Raw genomic sequence first — 25,776 nt, 5'->3', positions numbered from 1 at the left:
AGATGAGCTATTGGTCTTATATAGTCCACAGGGTTTAGCACAATCTTCATCTCCAATAATGAAAATCAGCGTCAGGTTGCCTAATCCTGTCCTAACTTGAACAACAAAGACATATTAATTAAATATTAAATGTTATTAGTTATCAAATGGCCGTTTAGCCCATAAGCCAGATTTAGGCATCATTTTCCATCCAGTGAAATATGAGTCTGTGAATATGACTGACCTTGACTTGCCAGGCTAAAGTCCAAGTGGCTGTGATACTTTGTGTGACACGTGATTTCAGACCTGTGGCTCTGGAGCGCTATACAGCTCTTTTGCCTGGGAGTCTCTCATCCATAGAGACCAAGATGGTCGATTTTCGGCCTTACATCTTTGGATTAAATCTTTTCTTTTAGGAGGACAGTTAGAAGAACAGCTTCAATGGGTTAATTAGAATTTGTGTGAAACAGAGGAGGAACTGATTTAGTGGCTAGTTTAGCCCTATTGTTATCACTCTGAGGACAAACTGAAAGCATATGCGGAACTATGAACAAACTGAATAGCTACTCCATCTTGCCCTTAAACATGTAGAAACCAAATGTGTAAAGTTTTAAATATTGTGTGACTATTTCTGTGTGTGTTGCACAGCCAGTAAACATGTTAGGGAATGATTTGCTGAGCAGTCAGTGCACTGACAAATATTTACTTAATCAAAATTCACTGCCAGCATGACCTAAATATACAGTCAGCTATGACCATAATAATTTTGCTAGTGTGGATTGAACCTTTTTCTAAAACCTGCATGATAATCCAGCAAAAAATAAAATCAAATAAAAATCACATCCTAAAATCCTAAATCAAACAATGCCTACTGCAAACAGGCTGTGGGTCTGGCTCAGCGGCAGCAGCAGGCTCCACGGGGGTCTGCACTGCTGGGGCTGCAGCTTCCTCTGCAGGAGAACCACTTTCTGTCAGAGTGACACCTTTTGCTGGTGTTTCATCCTCAGCTGGTGCTCCCTCTTCTCCACTGGGTGCTGCCTCTGCACTACTGGCTCCAGGTTCCTGTTCTGCATCAGGAGGTGGAGGTGCCTCTGTCTCAGCTTTACTGTGTTCACAGTTTGCTTGTGCATTCTCTGGAGCCCCAGCTGCCATTTCTTCCACACGTTCCAAAGACTTCTTATCTTCCACTGGCTTCTTCTCAGCCGTCTTTGAGAGCTTAGCCTTTGTCATATTTTTCCTCGGTGCATAGACGTCCTGCTGTTAATTTAAACTGGTGGTTGTATCTGCTTCTTCAACGTGGTCTTTTTCTTTCTCTCATTGACAGTCTTCTCTTCTCGTCCTGCTGTCTTTGTTGTAATAACGATGCTTGTTCTGCAGCAGCCTCCACAGAAGCAGTGACCCCCCTGTGTGTTAAGCAGCTGGTCCCAGCAGAGTCAAGGGCTTCCAGGCCATTATTTATAGAGAGGGATGCCATGGATAGTTTCCCAATCAGCTGTCTTAGGAGTGACTGACCATCTGGATACACTGATGCTCCCTCTTAAATCAACAAGTGTAGGATAAGACTGCAGTTTAGATAAATTAGTGCCACAATAAAAGACAACTAAAACCTGAGCTGCTGAATGAAAAGTGACAGTCATAAAGAGTGCATCTAACTCCAAACCTTGTTTGGCTGTGGAACTGGGCACTTGCATATGTGGCAAGGCACCATCAATGCCTCTAAAGTCTGTATATACAGATTTTAGAGCTACACATGCTCCCATCCAGATTATGTCATATATTTCAGTAAAACAATGCTAAACTGCATACTGCATCTAGTACAGCCGCATAGATTTGGAGAAGAGGAGCCCAGGAGCTGAACTGGTGTGCCTGCAGCCCAGTAGACTATTGATGAATTAGTCATAGACTATCAATTGTTTTAATTAAAAGTCCATTCTAAATCAATATCATAGGAGCCTGACATGTGTTCGGTGTCTCAGTGACTATTTACTCATGTTTGCGTTATACCACAGAAATGCCACTTCTTCCTTATAGCCAACAGACATGCTCTGTACTCCTGAGTTAACTCAGAGATGATCTTTGCATCATCATGTTTTTGTTTTTTAATTTGTTACATGCGCAGTTCACAGACCCGGAACTCATGACCACATTACAAGTCACCCTAGCCCTATGACCTGAGTGAAACGTTAGACTGACTAAGTCACTGGAACTTGCATGACCCAACTTATTCAAGTCAAACATGCCAATGTTATCACAATCTGTCTTTACAACCAAGACAACTCATCAATCAACCTTTTCATGAAAGTGACCTGAATGAAAATGGAACATCCACTTATCCATTTCAGTGTTGCAATTATTTCTGTTTATTTAATCTAAAGATAAATTCACAGACTCACCGATTGGCACAAATGGCTGAGAGGCTGGACTGTGACGAGACATACCAATGCTGTTCACAGCATAGACTCGCATCTCATACGGCACACCTTCTATCATACGCTTGGCTTCATAGGTGGTTTCAGGGTAGGGGTCAAAGTTGAGTCTCATCCACCTGTAGCTCTTCAGCTTCTTTCTCTCCAGCACATACCCTGCAAATTCAAATGTGTGTTGCCATTGGCTTGGTGTCTCCAAGGAAAAATAAAGGAAGATGCAAAAAGAAAATGGCTCATATTATTATGAAATAAAGCCCATTAGAAGTTATTTTTACCAATTATTGGCTGGCCACCGTCCAACAGAGGGGGTTCCCATTGAACGATACAGGAATCTTCACCCACACTGAGGATTGTGGGAGCCATGGGAGGATCAGGAACATCTGGAGGAGAAACATTACTCTTCTTTTTGTCAGAAGAAAGTTTGACATTCATAGATAAATTTCATAAATTTACAACTTTGATGGCTGTTGGTGTGTGTTAATTGGTATTGCTGGGGCTTTGGTAGGGAGAATAATGATAAAAGATGTCTTACCGACAACTTTCACGTGGATATCTGCTGTATCTTCCCCAGCAGGGTTTCGAACCACAACAGAGTAGATTCCCTCATCCTGCCTTTCAGCACACTCAATAGTGAAGACGCAGTGGCCCTTGGTGGTTTCCACATGGACCCTACCATCTCCCTCTGTGACGACCTACATGAGGACAACCATGAAAGTTACTCGATTATATTGAGCAAAGTTTTTTTGGGGAATTTGTGCTGCACTTTCTTAAAAATGATAGTTGTAGCCGGATCAATTATGACTTTTAAGACGAATACAAATAACAATATTTGCTGATTTAAAAAAAAAAAATCCAAGTGTATCAGCTAATATTTTACACTGCCATTTGTGTAGTTAATATTTGTTAAAATTATTATTTTTTTACACTTTGCCTCACTCTGCTCACATCTGCTGGTTGTTTGTAGTGTTGCAAACATGTGTCGCTGACAAGGAAATTGCAGAGTGCCCTGTGGTGGACAAACCATGCAAATTCAACTCTCATAACGTATTTGAAGGGTGTTTCTCCCCTTTCTTCTTGACTTTGTTGAAGTCATTTATCAGCTTTTATAAATGCAGACACTGAATGCTTTCATTATTATTTCCATGAATATACAATTTAGCATGTCAATTTGCTGCTTTACAACTTGAAGATCTAATTTGAAATCTAATTTCATGAGCTAATTAATTCCTCTTATTTTTTTAAAATCGAAAGTAAAAAACCTTCAGATTAAGTCTCAGAGTAGGTGAACTTTAAAATGCTAATATAACATACTGGTCTGACTGATAGTATTAACCATTTGAATTTTTTTCTTGACCAATACCGGATTGAGGTGATGCTGCTCTTGCTTCCTTTATGACAAACTTAATATTATACCTTGACAATATTTCTCAATTACTACATTTAGTGTTGGAATCTAGTATTTAGTTGCATATTTTATCTCCAGTTGTGTAGCAGTTAACACATTTGCTTGCCAAACAAAAGGTTGCTAGCTCATTTTCAACTAGATACAAATATCCCCATTGGAGTCACATCAGGCAAAAAACTCTGCCAAATCAGACGTGTGGAACTACCTGCTGTCGTGACCCCTTGTGGCAAGAGAGCTTCCAAATGTTGTTTTCATGCTCATATGGTTTATACCTTTTCCATACTGTACACATTGTACTTGCTGCTCAGCCTCCTGTGCCCTCTGTCTGTCTTAGGGAAGAGTCATAACATGCTCTTACCTTAGTGACATGGATGAACTCTGCATGCAGTTTTATCCTGTTCTTAGTGTTTAAAACTGACACAGAGGAAGGAAAAAACCATGGTATTCACTGGAGAAAGTGTTTTTAAGAAAATCCATGTATTAGTTTACAATTGTTACTTCTGCTCTTTGAGGTTTTCTTGTTAAAGTCTTTTCAAAGCTCAAGCTGTAAGACAGCAGGTTTACAGCACATTTCTACAATACATTTGCAAATCTAAATGCATGACATGTGACGTTACTGTTTATGTGTCACAAAAGCTTGTAAAGGTCAGCAAGTGCACATGCATAGAAACTGAGGCATGCGCTGGCAGTGCTGGCGTGAGTGAAAAAAAACAAACAAAAAATAAGCATATAATGAAAAGTACACTTACTTCCCCATCCTTCGTGGTCCAAGAGGTTGTATGCCCTCCTTTGTCATCTCCACCGGGTTTTACAGAACTAGCCTACATTTGAGCAGAGCAAAGCCTTAAAAGCCAAAGAGGACAGAGAGGGTCCCCTCAAATCAAAGACTTGCAAACTACAGCTAGCATCACTGTTGGAAGCCATTAGCAGCACTGTGCTTACTCAGCTCGGTGAAAGCATCAAAGTTTACAAGCCAAAGCAGGGAGGAATGGAATATGGAATATGGAAGAACTAGCCTGTTCCACTTTAGATTATCAAAAGCAATTTGATGAAAATATACTTCCTTGGCTTGTTTAATATTGGAAGCATGTAACATATTGTTGCATTCATTTTTAAAATGCAGTATTAGTATGTCTTTCAAATATAAAATAATCAGCTACAAATATAAACTAATCAGCTACAACACTGAAACTGCAGACAGGTAAAATGAACAACATTCATCTTCTCATTGCACTGCAGTTACATTATTTAAGGACATGCACCCCCATGATGATAGCACTCCCCGATGGCAGCCAGCCACCTCACCCAGCAAAACCAAACAAAAAGATCTTTTTTCCTGGCTTCTGAGATCCCTGTATCTCAATCAAATTGAGCTTGTAGGCTCCGCTATCCAACCTCGGAGGTCTCACCTGGGTCAGAACAGTTTTGGTGGCACAACAGTGACCTGTACGCTGTCACGTAGGTGATTTAATGTTGTGATTGATCAGTGTGTCTTTGGTAATGAATGAAGTGGTTTTTTTTTTTCCAGATTTCAAATCTTACCTATATAACTCTGGACTGGTGGCACATGTCTTAATTAATGATTAATAGCACAAGCCTTCCATTTGTCTTACCTTTTCTCCTTTGGTCCAGATCACTGTTGGAGCTGGGTCTCCAGTGATGGGGACGTCCAGACGTAGTTTGTTGCCAGCCACCACCACAATGGTTGACTCGGCGGTGCGACCCATACAGTCTAAGTGGATCTTAGGAGGATCTGTGAACGTAATGTAAATGGTTAAAATGGAAAAATATTTTGTATTATGACTGGTACAATCTGCGTAAGTTGGTGGCTGTGTACCTTGGCGTGGCACATAATCAATCTTCACCTCTTGGAAATCAAGAAAAAAACAATTAAATAAGTTATTTAAGTAAAATTTGAACATGTGAGTCTCTAAAGAGACTCTAATTTTAAAGTGTAAGAATATAAAAGCACACATTTTACCCAAGAAATTTAGTTTAGCAGAGAGGTTGAAAGCATAGCCATCTGGCACAAATGTGTAGTCCCCCTCATCCTCCGGTTTGACGTCATCAATGGTCAGTTTGTGGATCCTACGGGGTCAAAAACTTTAGCTTGTGGCGTCATGGAGTGCAGGCAGCATACCGAACACGCATTACCACGTGCAAACATGTCCTCACCTGCCAATATGCGTGATGTTCACTCTGGCATCAGGCTTGACTTCGACGCCATTCTTGTACCAGGTTCCCCTCACGTTCTCATCTGACACCTCGCACTTGAAAACCGCCTGATCTTTTGCCTTCACTGTGAGGTCTGCGATGCTCTGGTAGACTTCCAGCTCTTTCTCTACATGTTCAGAAAACACAGGCTCAGAGTGCAGATAACAGCAGGCCTTCTGCTTTATGAGACGCCAGGTTTAGTTGATAGCTTGTGAGGATAATATGATTAAAAAAAATAAAAGCTCCAGCGACTGTACGCGTGGATAATGTGATAATGATTTTGAGCATGAGGGTCTCCTCTGTGTGTTGTATCTTAGCTACAGACACAAGAGGAATAGTTAATTAGATTTATAGTAGAAAATAAAGTGGCAAGATATGAGGATATGAGGACCATATGCAGGAGCTTCGGGTTATTACTGTATATCAGATGAAATAATGTACAAGAGGGTTATTAAAGTTGTCCCAGGGAAATTGTTATCTGGGTGAGATATCTCACACCGCGCTCCTTTTAAAGGTTACAACAGTTTCACGTCAGCTCACTGCTAGGTAGGGCATATATGATGGGAATGTCCAATGGCATTATAATGGGAGCTCTACTGTGGACTGAGGTGTTGATCCCTGCAACACGATAGCAGCTGGTATTTCTTGGCAGGCTCGCTGTTCAATTAAAAGGCCAACAAAGAGGCAAAGATCAGGTTTATATCTACACACACCTCTGAAACACACACACACACACACACACACACACACAAAAAAAAACAACATATGCAAAGGAGAGAGCATGCATATTCAATATAATGCGAAGAAATTTTAAGCAGATGTTGATGACCATTGTGTGATAATCTTTTCTTTTAGAGGGATTTTGATGAATGTTTTGTTCTGTCAGATAATGGTGCTAAAATGGTTACAGGGAAAACTAACTAGATTTTTCTTAATGAATTTTGCCTACGTCCGTGTATGGATGAGTTTGAACAGTCTCCATCCATTATTTCTAGATCACCTGTGGAATTAAAAATAAAACATCTAATCACCTTCAAAGAGACACTTGTCTTAAATATACCAAAGACCATCATGTTATTGAAAAAAAAAGTTCCAAATCTAACTAATTTCTCAAAAGGAGACTTACAAAATTCAGTTGTGCCCAGCGGGGATCCTACATCAGCTGCTGTGACTTGGTACTAGAGGAAAATCTACCATCTAATAATAAAACATACTTTCAAACCACAAAGTACTCTTTGCCCTTTAGGTGAAATATATGTCTTCTAACTTTAGCTTACATGTGCTCTTACATCTGTGGAGCAACCTTGGGACAATGATAGGTGCTATATCCTAAAGATAGACCACATACCAAGAGTGGCAAGGCCACGGAGCTATTGGTAAGGTATGGGAATACGTCCTTGAAAAATTCATCACTGACAAAAATGGTTCATATGGTTTGTACGGCGTAACTGACACTCACCCTGCACCAGGACTTCTGCCACAGATTCGCCACCGTTTGTTTTAACCTTGTAGTGGCCACAGTCTTCTTTGGTGGCCTCGTTAATGATCAGCACATGCTTGCAGCCGTCTTTCTTGAAGCGATACTTGAAAGATTCGTCTCTTGTCAGCTCCACACCATCTTTCTCCCTGAACAGAAATTAAAACCACAATTAAAATTAATATGATCAACAAACATGGTGAAACGTTTCAGATAAAAAGAGCTAGTTACACTGCTCAACCATTTTTCAGAGGTTGCCTACTTTTGAGGTAAAATGCACTACGTCTTGTGGATGTTGATGTCACTGAATCCTAGTATGACAATTAAAACAGCTAATTGGCTAGACGTTAGATTTTTGTTACATTTTGCATCATATTATGTACAGTACATAATATGTTGCTAGGAAAATGGTAAATAGATGGTGAAACATGTTACTAAACCATGTGCCAACATATGTGGAAATGTAGCATAAGGCAAAATCACAGTAAGTAAGTTGGCACTGCACACTAAATCAAAATCTGAGGATACTTTTCTGTATTTAATCAGTATTTAATTCATCAATCTTTCTCCATTTTGACAAGATCCCCAACACCATTGGCTGAAATGCAGTCCCAAAACCATGACAGAGCCTCCACCGTGCTTTACAGATGGCTGCAGATACTCACTGTTGAAGCTCTCTCCTGACCTCCTCCATATGCACTGATGATTATTTGTACCCACAAATTTTAATATGGATTCATCACTTCATCAGACCTCACTTTCTGTCCAACTGAGGTAAACTCGCTAATCTCAGGCTTCTTTTTATCCTGTTTCACTTCCTCAAGAATGACTTCTTGTCAGCCAAACTTCCACCGAGACCATTTGTGATGAGGATTTGATGAACACTAGACTGATCAACTGAAGGGCCAGTGTCAGGGCTTAGCTGACATTTCCCCTGTATCTTAAGGACACGACTGTGAGATATTGTTAATCTACTGCAGACATTTTTTTAAGGCAGGTTCTTTCTTTTTTTGTCCTCCACTTGCCCAAATTCAGCAACTTTCTTCTTCGGGTAAAGGTCATGAGGGACATACTGAATGGCTCATGCAACCTTTTCATTGAGATGATAATTCACAGCTTGTAGCAACATTTCACAGTCTCTGAGGCCTGGTATCTATCTGCAGACATGACATCCTCAGATGCCATCTGTGGGGTGTCTGAGCAACTGTTAAGGATCCAGCAAATTAAAAGAGAGCCTAAATTTAACCCGATTAAATATAATTTAATGGTAGATGGCACTTTGAATACTTTTTTATTCAGTCATGATTCATTTATTTTATTTAATAATGATTATTCACTTTTTTTTTTATAAATTGGGACATGGATGATCAGTTACTGGCTGCTTAGCCATGAGTGTAAAGAAAAACATCTAACCATTTAACATTTGCTCCTTCCTCTGAGACTTCACACTCTAACTCCACCCGCTCACCCTTCATGACCATCTGATCCTCCAGATTTTTCACTACCAGGACAGGAGGCTCTGCACAAAACAGATAAGAACATGTGATTTAGCTGAACATCTCTGTTTTTGCATACCTGTGCTGGAACGGGTATGCTGTGAATGTTCTCAAAACATCAAATACCTTTAACAAAGAGCTCAGTGGTGCACTTCTCATCTCCCACTTTACAGGAATACGCTGCATCATCTGCCAGGGAGCAGTGGTTGATGGTGAGGTACCGCATGTTGCCAACACTCTCAAATATGTACCTTGACAGGGAGGAAGATTATCACACAATGAAAACACTGTTTTTATTTGTTTTTTAAAACCACAATATAGCGTGTGAGAAGGAAAGGAAATGTTTTGTATTACTTATGACACTTACTTGCTATCGATTTAACCAAATGACGCAATAAAGGCACAAATTAGGGAAGTTGGTCATGGAGAGGCAAAAGAGAGAAATGAAAAACAATCAGTAATATAGTTAAGTATGTTCTTCCTAAAGTTTTGCAACAGAATATAATAAAAAGCCACCCTGAGCATCTTCTAAAATAATTTAAATAGAATTGCAGATGAACAACAACACATTAAAAAGAACTGCAAAATGCAGAAGCAGTGTGTGAAAACTAAGCACAGCCCATGATTCAATAGCTTGTGGAAAGACCATTAGTTGCAATAATGTGAAGTAATCATTTTCGGTATGACTTTATCAGGCTTTCACATTGGTGTGGAGGAATTTTGACCCACTTTTTTGCAACATTAATACAGGTCATTGAGGCTTGTGGGCATTTATTTATGCCCATGAGGTCTGGACTTTGACTGGATTATTGCAACACCTTGATTCTTTTGCTGATCATTGTCCTTTTGCATGGCCCAGTTTTGGCAATTTTGACATATTTGACTCCAGAACACTTTGGTACACAAAGGAGTTTATGGTCGATTCAGTGACTGCAATTCCTGCGGCTGCAAAACAACCCTAAATCATCACCCCCTCCACCACATGGCCAAACATCTTCACTTTGGTCTCGTCTGTCCAGAGGACATTGTTGCAGAAGTCTCGTGGTTTGTTGAGATGCAACTATGCAACCTAATCCATGCTGCCAAGATCTTTTTAGAAAGAAGAGACTTTCTCCTGGCAACCCTTCCAAGCAAGCCAGCCTTGTTCAGTCTTTTTCTGATTGTACTGTAACAAACTTTAGCATTTAACATGTAAGAGTCTGAGTTGTAGTTGTTGGGTTTTTCCAAATTTTCTGCCTTGGGGTGAATTTGATGGGACGTCCACTCGTGGGAAAATCGGCAGCTGTTTTAAATGTTTTACAACTGAATATACGTTTCCCCAATGCAGAATGACAGACTTTAACGTGTTTGAAGTGAAGATTGATGTGCAACAATGATAGCTTCTCTAAGATCTCTGATGTTTTCTTTCCTGCTTCTCATTGTGTTAAAATATATCTGAATGCTCCAGATCTAGAAACTGCCAAAACATCTGCTTTTATAAAGCCGCTCACATTTACCGATGATCAATCAAATTCCTGTGGAAGTGTTACTTAGTTTTTCCACACACTCCTCTTCCATCACACCTTAATCTTTGTTACATAAATACTGACACAGTGTAATATATAATATGTGCTGTTGTTCATCTGACTTTAATTGTATTTAACTAATTTTAAGACCTGCTAAAAACCAGATTATTTTTTTGCAGAGTTATTTAAAACTTTAGAAATAAAACAGCGTTCACTTTCTCATTCAGAAGGCTGCATGCATTTTAAGTATCCCTCAGCTCACCCTGCAAACTGAGGCATGAGGCCCTGATTAAGATAAAATACTTGCATCTATAAAAATAAAACTTAGCAAAGGTGCACAGGTAGGGTGTATTCAGACCTTCCAGTTGGTTGAATTTCTTGCCCGTTTTTCAGCCACTTCACCTCAATATCTGAATTGGCAACCTCAACAGCCAGTTTTATTTTGTGGCCCTTTGACACTTGGTAGGCAGGATCCAGCTTTTTGAGGAAAGCTGTGTTTCAGAGCATAAATAAAATAAAATAATCAGTCTCTGTTAGGTTTTCATTTAAATTGTGTTAGTTTTGCTACTATCTCAGTGCACCAACCTTCACTTTTCTTTTCATCTTTCTTCATCTTCTTCAGCCTCTTGAGCATGCCCCTCAGGTCGGTGATTCCGTACTGAAAAGCAATCTTTTCATATTCAGTAGGAGGAGCCTGGCTGAGGATGTTCCACACATCCACATCGGTCTCTGTGTGCACCTGCACGGTTCTAACACACAAAGACAGAGATGTTAAAACCACTCGAGTGACACAAATAAGTGAAAAGAAGCAGGCTGTTAAAACAGGGACAGTCACTGTAACACACTGGCAAAACTGACACAGTCAGATTCATTGATATCGCATGCATCAGTTCATTATTCGATACTGAAAAACTAACAAGCAACCGCTCAAGAGTCATTTTAGTAGATTGTTTACAGACTTGTAGCTAACGATTAGCTTAAACAGATCGATATCGATTGTGTTTTGTAATCTCCTGTTGTGTCATTATGGGCTTGATCTCATTTTGTAGTTATTGTAAAGCTAATTTCAAGAATTTAGGAGTATTACAAACTACATGAACAAAATTACTGAGCCACCTGAGAAAGGCTTTCTATGAAGCTCCCCATGCACATTTTTTGTGCTGCTGTTAATGGACAGTTTCTCATAGAGCACTTTTTTGTCCTACTTAGGCATTCAAAGTGCATTGTACAACATGTCTCATTTACAGACACATTTAAATGAGCATTTTTTCCCCTCGCCTAAATGCTTTCTCTCTCATGTTCATTCTTCAACTCAGGGTTCAATATCAAACTTGAGCAGCCAGGGATTTTATGACTAACCTTCCAGTTAGTCGATGACTTGCTCTACCTCCTGAACCACAGCCCTGTACCCTGCTTCATAACAATGTATTATCTTCGCTACTAAATTACATTTGGTAGTGAAGACAACAAAAAACTTGATGATTGAAAAAAAGGTTAAAGTGGTGGTGAAGGCATGGCAAGAGTTTGACTTACTTGTAGTACTATATTTCCATATATACCTACTTTGTATTTCTTCTTCTTCTTTTTTTACTTTTTAAAATTTTATGTGAACTTATTTATTTATTTGGTTATGTTTAGGCACCTAAACTACTTGCCTAACCCCATTAAATAAAGAACTGGCTGCCAGAAAAGAGGCAGAAATAATATAGATAAAAGAAATAGAGAAAACAGCTTTCCCTTGCACCATAATTGAGGCCTGAAATTCATTACTTTTATACAGTCCAGTTGCGCTGCTCACCTTCCATATGAGAGTGTCACTGTTAATAAAAGTTATAGATGTGAAAAACTATGAGATGCTTAAATTTCCCTAGCAAATATGATCCCCATTAAACATTAATATCAACATATTTGTATCAAAATAAGATAAAATGTGCATTTTCTTTTTCTTTAGAGCAGTTTCACTACAAATGAGAATGTCTCCTTTTCATACCTTGGATCTAAGCTGTGCACACTGCTTGTGTACCTCTGTGTACCTGTCATCTGTTTCCTTGTTGCTTACTTGCTGCTGATGTCTTGTTTGGTGTGAGACTGCCTCCTGAGTAAAGTTTTGTTTAACTCTGTCTGCCTGCTCTGTGCATCATGTAATGGGGAATTATTATGCATTTGTTTTATATACTGTCAAAATGACTGACTCTTGCTTATGCTTCTGTAATAGACTAGCAGCACTTAATCAGCTAAGAATGATCGTGATTTCAGCGTTACTATTAATTATTGCAGTCAAATGTTTGCTGTCATGGGGGAAAAAAAACACGTAACACAGAACAACAAGAAGTTTCCCAGTGACATTCAACGTGTCAGCAGTTTCTTACCGATTTGAGGGTTTTAAGAAACTGCTGCTCATTCAGAGGTAGAACCCAAGAGGCAAATATGGCAAAACAAACCAGAAAAGTTAAAACACGGCATTTCAAAAGCAATGCAATCAGCAAATTAGAAATATGCTTTTAAAGCACATTAAATATCATTACAATGGTTAAAATGCACTGAAGCAATCGTGCACACGCTAAACCTGAGTCACAACGTCAGTCAAAAATGACTCATATGCTAACAAAGCATGCATTGTTAGGATTTTAACACAGGGTTTGCTCATAGTGAGGCATATATGCGGATTTTAGGGATGTGACATGTGTTAACCCCGAAGACTTTCAAAGAAAAATGTAGGTGCACGGAGGTGGAAGTATTGTCAGACTTATTATAGACTGAGTGAAATGATCTTCGGGGCTGTGACAGTGGTGAGCAGGGGATTTATTTAAAGTGTCAGGAAAAACAATGGGATCTGACAAAGTGACTCAGGATGTTATGTGATGGAAAATCATGTGTATACGTTTAAAAAATGGTAACACTTTTTTCTATTCTGCGTGACAGACAAATGTATAAGCTCGGAAATAATGAACACATCATGCCACCTTAAATTATCACTGTGCATTGTTAGTTTGTGTTCAGGCTTATTTGGTTGCAGATCCGTGATCATTCCAACTTTTAGTTTGCAAATGCAGAAGTAGCTTACTCTCTGAAGATGCAAGGAGATCCAGAAGGAATGAAAGCGTGAGAGTTTTAGATTATAAAGGGCAACCCCCCCCCAAAAAAACAACAACAAAAGCTGAAAGACTATAAATAATTAGAATTTTTTTGTTTATTAGTTTGTAATTGCTTACCTCTTTTTTAATAGAGTACTGAAGTCCAGCTCTCCTGAGTCATCATTTCCGTCTGTGCTACTGCAGGAATCAGAAAATATCAACAACCCAGTAGGTTACCTTTTTCTCATTTCTTCAATAAGTAAATGTTATTACTAAACAGAAATAGTCTATTTTAAATAAAACAAATCCACATTCCCAGACTCGGTAAATCATTTCCTGTTTACTCGAATATGCAAGGGAGAGACTTGCATATCAAAATGTTGGAAGAAAAAAAACTGGATTGGACACGCCGAAACTAAAAGAAAACAAATGGAAAGATGTGAAGTGCAGGCAGATGTTTTTGTCTGGAAAGACAGATGTTGCCATGTTTAAGGAAGCAGCTTTCATTTTGGGAAATACACATTTATTTATGCTGGTGTAGTCAGGGGGGTCGGGGTCTGTTTGGTCCAGTTATTGTAGGTGGAAACTTATCCACAAAGCTCCACAAATACTGCATACCGGCTTCATGAGTCCAGCCGGACTCGAAGCAGACTTGGAAAAGTTTAACAGGAATAACTGCTCAACTGTGGTGCCCACAGCTGCCAGTGTGCATCTGAATGTGACTATAATCCCTGCTGAAACTCAAATAGTTTACTGCATGGAAGTTTAGAAATTACACAAGATGGTGTTCTTGTTTTTGCGGAATGGCTGTATCTGTCTTATACCAGCATCTTTTAACAAAGAGCAAAACAGCAAAGCCAGTCATGCCTAAGGCATCGAGGCAAGCCGTTTACATCTCCTTCCATTCTTGTTACATTAGGATAACTTTACTTCATTTCTGGAAACAAAGTCAAAAAGTTGTATTTCCCAAAACTATAGAACTGTTCTTCAAGCCATGAGCAGCAGCATTCATTCACGCAAGAACAAAGCAAAACACTGAAGGTTAAAGCAAACACAAGTCACCGTACGGTATAGGCTCTGTTTGCTGCTCATGAGTGGGATAACAGATAAAAACAAGGGCACAGTAGACGTGACTGTGTATTTGTCTCCTGCCTGTGACCCGGCAGCAGGATTAGAAGGTGAGTCTCTGGTTTATGCGGTGGAGTTACAACACACCATAGCTGCACTTCCTCTGTGTGGCAACCCCTTATGGAAGAGCTCGGCTACTGAAAAGCCTGTGTCTTAGCACATCCTGCACTTTCAGTATGATCAAACCACCGTCCAATTTCACTCTGCCATGTAGCTGTTTGTGCAGCTGGCTTTGGTGTTTTGATGAAGACCCAGGAGGAGATCAGAGGGAGCTGACAGATGCAACTAGCGGCATGTCACTTAACAGTTTAATAGCTCAAATCTCCACATATGGAGAGCCGAAGATTAACACAATCGCAGCTATAATTAGCAGTTGCATTCTGGATTTTGAATTTGAGTCCCACACTTAGCTCTCTCTCAAGGTCTTCCTTCTGTTGTCGTTCTCAAAAATCTGCAAAAGGGAGGCCGTATCATTCACAACACTGGGTTTGTTTGGCAGAGAAAAGGCAGGCTGCAGAAGAGAGAGGAGTCTCTGATCTGCATCCTGATTTCTCTGTTCTTTAACAAAGTCCTCAGAGTTTGAATACAGGCCTCAATTGCTGCAACAAACACTTTTACTACCTTGCTCCTGGTCCACTTCTCTTCTTACCGCCTTCACTCCTGACAGGTTAGCATTTCCACAGTTATTTTTCACAGACAGCAATAATCCACTGCAGTTTATTAGCAACTGTACTTGTGCATTGACTTTATAATGTACTGAGTCCTCGCTATCATACACAAAGCTGACGGCAAAGTGATGGCTGCAGTTTTGTTCCCCATTGACTCTGATTTAAAGCATGTGCAAAAATATATCTGCCTATGGGTACTTAAGTGGTTTTCAGTGTTTCTGTTATCTACCGAAAACATGCAGAAGTAATTAATCCAGCTCATCTAATGAAATAATTCAGTCCTTCCTTTAAATAGCCATCTTTAGACTGTTTAGAAATATTCTGTATTTTTCTACAGAGGGCAAAAACTGGTTTGTTCATATGAAACAAATCCAAAATAAAATGGTTTTCTGATTATAAAACGAGATTACAGAAAACAGATCACAAAAAATGTATCAAAATGTACCCTTCACATATGACAATATTTCACTTTTATTAAAATATAGTCAGCCTGGTAATACAAAATTGAAGAAAAAGTGTGACTGATTACTGGATTATAAATAGTTTTATAAAGGGAATGTGAATTTTATAGCTGTGACATTAAAGAAATGGGATGAGGAAGTTAAACTCTCAATGAACAACTCATATAAACAATTTACTTTTTAAAATCTTTTTAAAAATGTCACATCACTTTGTTTATTCTTGGAATGACATATATTATTATTTAATTTAATTTTTTTAAATAAAACTTACGTGCGTCTGAAAGCTGCTCTTATATCCAGGCCCTCTGGAGCACGAGCCTCTGAAAGAAAGTGTCCAATACCATAAATCACTGTGGTGCATGTATACATGTATATATATATGTTTGTGTGTGTGTGTGTGTGTGTGTGTGTGTGTGTGTGTGTGTGTGTGTGTGTGTGTGTGTGTGTGTGTGTGTGTGTGTGTGTGTGTGTGTGTGTGTGTGTGTATGTATTATAAAAAGAGGGTCACATTAATAAAATAAGGACACTCACCATGAACAGTGAGGTCAAAGTTGCAGCTGTCAAACTTATCCTTGGATGAAACCTCACATCTATAACCTCCAGCAAAGTTAGCCTTGGCAGCAATGATGTGCATCTCAAATGTGTAGACCTGCAATCACATGTGTGCAAAGAGATGTGAGATTTAATGTGTTTGGAGATATAATGTGTTTTGCTGTGTGTATGTGGGATGTTTTTAGGAAGGTGTCTGCTGATTTTCCCTGCCTCCTTTCCTTTGAAATCTCTAAGTTTCCCTGAAGTTCTGGGTTTCCGAACAGGTTAGATGTGTCACTGCTGTGTCATTACCTCGAAGATAGCGTGCCTGTGGTTTGTCGTGCTTTCAGGATAAATGCCTGAGGCAAGATGTTGCCCAACTGAGAGTGAGAAGGGCAGGACTTGCAAAACATGTCGGTTGCTTCAGCGTGAAATGCTACATATTCCAGCCTTAAGGTCATTTTAGTGACAAACAACATGAGCCCTTGCGTTTGTGTGTTCCTTGAACGGAAGCATAGCTTTTAACATATGTTATTCCAAATTTCTTCTAGTGTTGCTTGTTGTGATGTCTTTTTAGCATTAGCCCACCTTGGTGTTGCGGTCATATGTCTCCTTCAGTTGCAGGTGTTTTCCAGACTTGCTGGCAAGGTCCATCCACTTCCCTTTGAACCATTTGACCGTGGGTTTCTTCAGCAGCGACTCAGCGTTCACTTTAGCCACAAAAGTGATGTTTTCACCTGTGTGAAAACAAGGCTTGGATTTGATTCTCATATCTGATGGCATCTTTGCCTTTTCTACAAATGATCATCTTACTGAGCGCACATTATACACATTACATTCATTGTGCGATATAGCTTCTTTTTGTTTTTTATTAAAAGGATACAATATTCTACTTTTTAAGTATTTTCATTACAAGTATCTTTGCTTTTGTGTGTCCACCCTTCCTATACATCGCTGGTTAATTCTGTGGGATTAGATTAAGGATTAAATGTATTTAATTTTATATCCTGTATTTTGAAGCCACTCACCTACAGTGACTTCTCCACTCTGAGGTTTCTCTGTGAAGAGTCCAGTCAGGTCCTGTCTGGTGTCTGGAGGATGTGCATCTGAAAACCAACGGGATTAAAATACAATGCTACAGCATAAACTTCAATTATAAAAATGTTTGGGTTTTTCATTATGTTGAAAATAGCACATGATTAGCTTAGCTCTGAGAGTTAAGGCAAACCTATCATGGTCCTGGGCTGCTGACCCAATCTTTTTTATATTTCGGTCCCTCGTGTTCTGTTTATGATCCTCGGGGTCATTCCTAAATTGTTTATTATTGTTTTGTTTTTCAGCTTTGTGCATGTTAATTCGTGTTCACGCTTGGGTTTTTAGTTTCAGTTACTGTTGTGGTCACTATATTGTTCCTCATGTCAGGTTGTCAAGTCTCTGTGTGTGGCTGTTGTTGTGCCTGTGTTACTTCCTGTTTTATTGTGGTAGTCTCTCATCTCTTGTCTTGTCCAGTTCAGCTGTATGTCCTCTTTGCCCCAATCATCCCTCTGCATCTGTCTTGTCTTAGTCGCCTTTTGCCCTTTGTTGAGTAAACTTGCTCACTGTCTTTGAGGTTCATTCTAATGTTTTCTGGCAACTTTTCACTGGCAAATGTTTGGATTTGCTGATTGTTTGAGGTTATTTCCTGTGTCCTGTATTTGCCTCCTTAATGCACTTGTCACATAGAGGCACATGACATAAACCATTCAAATTTCTGCTGTTGTTGTTAAATAGAATATGACAATTTTTGATCTGACATTACTCTACTACAGTAAAAATAAATGTGAAATCCTCTTTAAGAGAAGGTCATTAAAAAGTCTGAGGGGTCCTGTATTTATCCACCCTGCTACATGGAATTACAGGACCTTGGAGACCTTTTCTTTAAACATAGCATGTGCAAAACTTAAAATAGCATCCAGGCAATGCCTTTTCTTACAAATGGCAGCTGTTTTCAAAGTCTTTGTGGAGTACACATGTACAGTTATGGGATATTTGGGGGCATTTTTGAGCATTCGGGGAATGATTTTCACAGCATATTTTATAAAAATGGACAGCTGGTAAGAGAACAAAGGAATCACTGAGTGATAAAAATGAACTTACCCTCAGCTTGTGCTGGGGCAGGAGTTTCTTCTTGTACTGGGGCTACTGCAGGCTGAGAAGGGGCTTGTTCTGGTTTTCCATCAGCAGGGGCCTCAGCTGAAGATAGCAAGAAACATTTGAGAGGCACAGAGAAACGACAATCATACGTTTAGTCCATTCACTGTTCCCCTCTCAACAAAGAATCAGCTCCAAACAGTGAGTTTTTAGTCTTTGAAACAACATAAATAATACGAGAGGTGAAAACATTTTTGTGTTTTGTCAACAAAAACTCTCTGGCCAACATTCATCCAGTCACTTCCGCTTATCATTTTCAGGGTCGCGGGGGGCGCTGGAGCCTATCCCAGCTGTCATAGGGCGAGAGGCGGAGTACACCCTGGACAGGTCGCTAGTCTGTCGCAGGGCTAACACACTGGGACAGACAACTATTCGCACTCACATTCACTCCTGCATTCACACCTATGGGCAATTTAGATTTTTCAATTAACCTATCTCCACAAAGGTATCTGGCCAACATTCATCACCAAAATATTTTTATCTTATCATTTTTTAAAGGCCCGCTGACTTTCCATGTGTTATCAGCTGCCTCTCATGCCTTTCCTCAGTGCCAGTCAAGTGGTGGTTACTCATGAGGAAATAATGCGTTGGTGTGGGTCAAGGTCGTCATGCAAACAGAGTAAAGGTGGCTTTGATATGAGCCCCAGACAGCTGTGGCCAGTCCCTTATAGCACACTGGGCACTTTGGCCGCTGTCTTTCTTTAACATTTGTTTACATCTTACTAAAGCCAAAGGGCCACACTGATAAACGAACACAAATGCAATAGCACAAATGTTGCTCCGTGACACACTTGGCAATCATCTCAATGTACATTAGAGTGCTGTGCAGGTGCGATAAAATACAGGACAAAAGGAGTGAAGTTAAACGAGTGAGTAGGTGTGTTCACGGCCTCAAATGAAGAGCTGGACTTTTTGGGAAATAAACTTGCTGTTGTAATATCATTTGTATTTAGAGACAACAGTCCCCAGGACACAGGCATGCAACTAACTGAAGGAAGCTGTGTAATTTCTAGTCACGTTACAACGAGTCATCCGACCACTGGCTTGGATGACTTCTCTCTCTCTCTCCACCATCTGTTATGTACAATTTAAGTCTTACTGAAACAACATGAAGGCCTGTTTCCAGTTATAGCGACAAAGCCAAATGTCACAGACCCTTACGCCAGCTGACTAGTGTTCAAGTCCCTTCTGGGACAATTATTTTTGATTTAGTGGACCACGTAGGTTCTCATGTAGTTTCAGTAGGATCTTTTGATGTGTTAAAAAATCACAATGTCATGTTTGGGGAAAACACAGTGTGACGACACTCAAGCTTTTAAAGTCCCTTAATACAGAGCTTTCCGTTCAGGGAACCAGGCTTGAATGTCATAGATTTGTTCTAATGAGCCAACAGCTGATCACGTTGTGACTCCAGCAGGGACGGGGGCAGCAGGGTTACTGAAATCCAACAGAACACAAAACAAGTTTTTAAGTTGATTACTCTAGCCCCATAAGAATGCCTCTCCTAAGTTTGTATGCACAACTACAAAACACATTTAACCACATAACAATTGGCCACTTCTGAGGGTCTAAACCTTTATAGATGTCTCTTTTTAAAAAAGGTCAAGACAAAGTTCGACACAGTCATTTCTGGTTCCCCAGCAACTTCACAGTGAGCTATAGAGGTGCCCTTTCATGCACAGGTGGTCTGATGTTTTTTTTTAATCTTTGGACCGAGTCAAGGTAGCTGCCCTTAATACAGTATGAGTTATATGCTAAGCCAGCTGTCTGCTGACTATAACCTTGAATCTAGCTGTCAAATACGAGAGTTTCATCAATCTTCTAACTTAATTCTCGACAGGAAAAGAAATGATGCATTCCCCAAAATGTCAAACTGATCCTTTTAAAGCAAACATCTCTCAAATGCACAGCATACAAGCTGTTTCAGAGATCTGGTTTTGAGTACTGTCAGAGGGTGCTGTCAGAATGTGCAGAAACATCAAGTGCATGCAGTGTGTCAACTATTTACTGCTTCAGTGGTTTTCTGCATCGAGTGCTCCATTTTGCTTTGTGCACAGCCCGTAGGTGAGCACACAGAGACCTCAAATGCACAGCAGCAGCATCGCAATCTCCCACCTGGTTGAGACACCACCTTCAATTCAAATTTGACCTTTGAGCCCCCAGCGATCACTGCGTAGACACTGGCGTCTTCTTTGGTAATAACTTTTATAGTGAGCGAGTGCTTGTTCCCGTCGGCTGCAATAATGTATTTGCTGTCGCTGGCAATGTCCTTTGAGTTGCACTGCCATTTTACTTTAGCGTCTGGCTTTTCGGTCTCTGCCTCAAAGATCACAGAGGACCCCTCTTCTGCCTCCTGAGTCTTTGGTTTCCTGGCAAATGCTGAAACTGGGGAGGGTGGGTTGGAAATTAAAAGCAAACCTTTGATGTGTCAATTTAACTTTCTTTCTTTAAAGCTCATATGCTGCCAGGCCAGCAGTGAACACAGATACCATCATCTCACCGACAATTCAGTGATTAGAATTTGATCATGCTGTAAAAACACTAAATGACAAATATCTGTGAGATTTGACATTATTTAAACTTTTTTTCATCTGGTTAATTTCTCTCTGCTCAAAAAACAAAGATCATGCCCGAAGAAATTCTGAAGAAAGAACAAGACATATGGGGGCAACAATAAGTATGAATATGTCAGCAAAGCTAGAAGAGTCATGAGCTCAGCATGGCTGCCCAGGGTGAAAAATGTTGTACAGTCCACAGCACACTGGGTGGGGCTAACTGAAAACCAATAAATTTGCCTTTTGCCACTCCACACAGATCCTGTCAGAGCACAAACATCAAGTTAGAAGACAAAAATGAATTCCGGAGCACATTCTGGAACGTGAACAAGCATTAACAGTGCTGTACTGTATGTGTACAAGCTAAACACTTTTAATCTGAAAGACTGAAAAAATTTCTTCAGCAACTCTTAAGTGTTTGTCATCTTTACAAGAAGCCTAAAAACAGGGAGCGTGACTGACACGACTGACTGACATGTTTAATGGTTTAACGGTTATGAATCGCACACTTTGTGCTGGCGTAATGCAGGCGGACAGTTTTCAGCGAGTCCTCACCAAACCACACACAAACCAAAAAAAGAAAAAAAAAAAAGCCCTCCACATGTTAACAGATGGCCCCGCAAGTATGAGTTTAAATATAGGATGCATATGTACTGGACTAATAAATGAGGCTGGCAGGCTTAAGCTGCAACAGGGGTTGCAGGTATCATAGTTGAGGGATTAGCTGGATGCTATTTTTGTGACTTTAAAGGGAGAGGAAGAATAATGTGCCCTTCTTGTCATGTTGTCAATCATCTGTACTGTTCTAATTTTCATACTGCTGTCTGGCTTTAAGGTCAAATAGACTCCCTTGAGTTTTATTTTTAGAGAATTTTAGTAATTGTAAAGCTGATTAGTGGTCTTTTAAACCTAATTTCACCTTATTTTTGGATATGTTTAGCAAATTATTTCAGCTGAATCTCACGATGACCGGGTTAAATGTTGGCATTTACAGTTTAATCTCTGTTTAATTCAATCACATTAACAAGTGATTAGTGTTAAAGGTTAGGATTGAGCTGAATGCACCTTCTGCAGCCAAATGTGTTCATTTATATATTATTACAGCTTTTCTTAATGTTGTTGCTGTATTTATTCTTGTCTTTAAATGTTTGACTGAAAACAATCTTATTGACCGCACTGTACTGACAGTAATTGTCAGTAATGTTATGGGCTCAAGACAATTTGTCCTGAACAAATCCTTGACACTAAAGGTCTTAACACACGCACACAAGCTTGGCCATTTGGGCTGCACTCTTTGTCATCGGATATGTGACATGTCAGGCTTCTCGCTCCTCAAGCGGCCATTCATTTCCCACTCAAGAGCGCAAAGAAAACTGTGGAAAGTCATTTGTCAAGTTGGAATCCTGCGGGGCATTTTTGGATCAGTGAATCATTTTGTGAATGCAGTGATGCTGGAAATGTGACAGTGTCGATTTCACATCAGACGATGTTTCCACCTGCGCCGCGAGATTTGTAAGTGAGCTACTGACGAGACCAAAAAGGGCTTCAAGTTCAGAGTGTTTTCTGATGAGAAACAACAACTGCATGCACACGAATGTAGTAGGTTCTGATTTTCCCTTCCTGGCTACATGATGGCTGATAAAGCATTTTAATAAAGGCACTTGTGGCACCTTAATAAGCCATGGAATATATTTAAATTTGAGGGGATGGAAGAAGAATACTGCTACTTTACTTGGTCAACTGCATTACACATCTTTAAGCTGTACAAAGTGAACATATTGAACCACCTTTCATTTAATAATCATGAAAAGGAAGAGCTACATTTTCTTTATGTTTTCCAAATGTCATTTCTCAGTTACACAGGTTAAAGTCATTGCGTGGGAATAAATAAGCTTTATATTTAAAATGATGTTTTAAGTCTGTTTAGAAAACTTTTCATATAAAAACACTATGAACAAAAAACAAAGGCTGTGTCACCGTCTATAACGAAAATGATATGCAGGTATTTGGCAGGCAGTTTAGTTGTGGTTCATTGCTTAAGAGGGGTGTGGCCCATCTCAGCTTTTTCTCACATGTACTTTTTACACATGTCTTGCCATATTGTTGTTCTTCTGACTAGATATTAAGGTAGAACGTGGTAATATCACAATAAAGAGTGTATCTAAAAGTTTACAGTTATTAAGAGAACTCATATCTATGGCAAACCTTTTGATTCATGGATTAGTTTGCTCAAAGCAGGCATGTGACAGAACAGTAGGAACATTAAATAAGATGAGAAATAAATTGCTCCATCTTTGTTTGCTAAGGTAGTCGAATATGTCCACTTACTTGGTTTTTTGACTGGCTCTGGCATCCTGATCAATCTCCTCTCTTCAAATTGTGTGACTCTTTGCTCCCAAACAGTCTGCTGTCTGTCTCAACACCCCCTGCCTTTAATAGTGGGCCTCTTTCCAAAAATGCCTCCCCTCCTTCCATGAACCATCCCACCTCTTGTGCCATTTTTGCTAGTCCTAAGCCAGTGTCCGCAGACACCACTCCACTCCTACAGCCCATTCCAGCAGTGACCCAGCCCCCACTTCCCAGCCCACCGCCTGTCACCGGTCACGTCTGACCAAGGGCTATATTTCAACCATCCTTTCCTCCTGCACCTCGGCTGAATGATAGGCCTTGAGAGGGAGGGGAAGAGATGTAACGCAGTAGTTTATATTTAGCACTTTGATTCCAAAAAAAGTCTGCTCTGCCCACATCTGTTCTGCCTCCTGTTAGCCTGTATGTCTAAGAGTTAAAACTACAAATAGAGAGACAAACTCTAGTTTGTTTGTTTTTTTTTAATGGATAAGGTCTTTAACTGGTCTGTGTCTTGGACACACATGCATGGCAATCTTGTTGTTTTTTGGCAGCAACTGAGCCATGAGGTTGTCGAGCAAATACAAAGTTGCTTGATCCCTTTAGGGGCCACCGAGGTGGATCATCTGCCTCAATTTCACTCTATCTCTAGCATCTTCCTCCTTAACATGTCCTCCTTAACTACACCCATGAATCTTCACTGTGTTCTTCCTCTTTTCAGCTCCATCTTCAACATGCCGTGTTGAATATATTCACTATCCCTCCATCAAAGCCTTGTCTCTTCATCTCTAAACTGCTCACCCTGAACTGTCCCTCTGATGTACTTATTTCTAATCCTGTCTGTTCCCGTCACTCTCAATGAAAATCTTCAGCTCTGCCTCCTTTTTGTTAATGCCACATACATCATACCATAATTCTACCCCTCGAAGCATTGCTGTTACACCTTTCTCCCTGTCCTGCTTCTACAAACATTTATTCCTCTTTTCTCCACAGCATACCTCCACCTGCCCAGGTTCTCTTCCACCTGCATCTTACTCCCACTACAGATCAAAATCTCAACTGCAAACATCATAGTTCAGTAATGTAATTCCACCCACACTTTGAACCCATCTGTCACTCTTACTACACACCTCACTACTCACTCACTATCCTCATGGTGCCCTGCACCACCCTCACATACTTTTCTTCCACCCCTGACTTCCTCATGCAGTACTACAGTTCCTCTCTTGCCACTCGCTTACTCTTTCCTACTGAATGCTTTCTGCAGATTCATTCAGTGATGCCCCGTCTGACCATTTCTATACTTCTTCATCAACACTCTCAAAGTAAACATTACATCTATACTTCTCTTTCTCAGCATTAAGCCATGCTGCTGCTCACTGATCATCATCTCTCTTCTTAAACTAACTCTTTCCTACATCTTTATGATATGGCTCTTCAACTTTATCCCTGTGCAGTTACTACAGCTCCGTACATCATCTTGAAAACTGGCATCAGCACACTTCCTCTCTGATCTTCTTCTTCTTTAGTGTTCAGCCTTACATACAACTCACATTTAGCCTTTTCCTTTTCAACTCAGTTTTTGCCGTATCTATACCCTCTCTGTGCTTGTGTCTCAGATTATCTCACTTTTTCTTTGTTAACATCCTCCTTTGAATAGTTTCATGTACTTGTTCTTTTCACCTCCATTCTTATATGTTACTCCGTGCTCCTCCTCTTCTTGAAGCACATTTTCACCAAGCTTTCCAAGCTCCTTAGACTTTTCACCACAGCCTTTTCCATCCTTTTCACGAAATCCACTACTATCTATCGTTCTGCATTTGTCTCTTCAGTATCATACCAACCTAACACTTCCTAATCCTTTCTGTTATCTTCACTTTCATGAACTTTGGAGACTGCTCCAATCACCACTCTCTCCCCCCGGGGACACTCTCTACCGCTTCATCCAGCTTACTCCAGAAGTCCTCTTTCTCTTCTTACTGACATCCAGCCTGTGTGGCATGCCTCAAACCCATGATTTTGTGAATCAGCCAGCTCTCTCTTTGACAGCCACAGTCCTGAAATTAAATGTTACTCCACACTTCTGCCTTTCGTTCTCTCTTGTTACCTCCTAACAGACCTTTTTTGTCTATGCTATACTAAAGCTACCATCAGCGGCTCGTTTATTCACAAGGGTTGCCACATCGTGTAGCTATGCATGTTTGATTTGGCAACGTTTTCACACCAGATGCCCTTCCTGATGCACCCCAAAGGGATTTGTGTCTACAAAAGGTTTATACTATATTACACTAACTATATTGTACTATACTCTAATCTGGTGC

The 25,776-nt window shown here is 40.0% G+C and overlaps 1 protein-coding gene across 1 annotated transcript in view; it reads right to left on the bottom strand.

Moving 5' to 3' along the window:
• The window catches only part of mybpc3 (myosin binding protein C3), a 32,326-nt gene extending 8,725 nt beyond the window's left edge, over positions 1 to 23,601 (bottom strand). Inside the window, exons 1-24 of the mRNA XM_085402721.1 lie at positions 23,438 to 23,601; positions 20,670 to 20,939; positions 18,501 to 18,596; positions 17,393 to 17,470; positions 16,953 to 17,101; positions 16,365 to 16,482; positions 16,105 to 16,153; positions 15,326 to 15,364; positions 13,715 to 13,774; positions 12,872 to 12,898; positions 11,088 to 11,251; positions 10,861 to 10,993; positions 9,365 to 9,367; positions 9,124 to 9,248; positions 8,915 to 9,020; positions 7,484 to 7,650; positions 5,986 to 6,151; positions 5,792 to 5,898; positions 5,648 to 5,677; positions 5,424 to 5,563; positions 4,560 to 4,631; positions 2,938 to 3,097; positions 2,681 to 2,785; positions 2,373 to 2,561 (exon numbers count right to left, since the gene is read on the bottom strand). Of these exons, the coding sequence (XP_085258847.1) occupies positions 2,373 to 2,561; positions 2,681 to 2,785; positions 2,938 to 3,097; positions 4,560 to 4,631; positions 5,424 to 5,563; positions 5,648 to 5,677; positions 5,792 to 5,898; positions 5,986 to 6,151; positions 7,484 to 7,650; positions 8,915 to 9,020; positions 9,124 to 9,248; positions 9,365 to 9,367; positions 10,861 to 10,993; positions 11,088 to 11,251; positions 12,872 to 12,898; positions 13,715 to 13,774; positions 15,326 to 15,364; positions 16,105 to 16,153; positions 16,365 to 16,482; positions 16,953 to 17,101; positions 17,393 to 17,470; positions 18,501 to 18,596; positions 20,670 to 20,939; positions 23,438 to 23,462 (2,578 nt within the window). The 5' untranslated portion in view covers positions 23,463 to 23,601. The remainder of the gene's footprint in view (positions 1 to 2,372; positions 2,562 to 2,680; positions 2,786 to 2,937; positions 3,098 to 4,559; positions 4,632 to 5,423; positions 5,564 to 5,647; positions 5,678 to 5,791; positions 5,899 to 5,985; positions 6,152 to 7,483; positions 7,651 to 8,914; positions 9,021 to 9,123; positions 9,249 to 9,364; positions 9,368 to 10,860; positions 10,994 to 11,087; positions 11,252 to 12,871; positions 12,899 to 13,714; positions 13,775 to 15,325; positions 15,365 to 16,104; positions 16,154 to 16,364; positions 16,483 to 16,952; positions 17,102 to 17,392; positions 17,471 to 18,500; positions 18,597 to 20,669; positions 20,940 to 23,437) is intronic.
• Positions 23,602 to 25,776: the final 2,175 nt, after the last annotated feature.

This window comes from Rhamphochromis longiceps, linkage group LG1 (genome assembly GCF_057381845.1).
Source record: "Rhamphochromis longiceps isolate RC_006_pf linkage group LG1, R_longiceps_female_GT1.1, whole genome shotgun sequence".
In the NCBI taxonomy this organism is placed as follows: domain Eukaryota; kingdom Metazoa; phylum Chordata; class Actinopteri; order Cichliformes; family Cichlidae; genus Rhamphochromis; species Rhamphochromis longiceps.
This window is presented reverse-complemented; position numbering and strand designations above follow the sequence as displayed.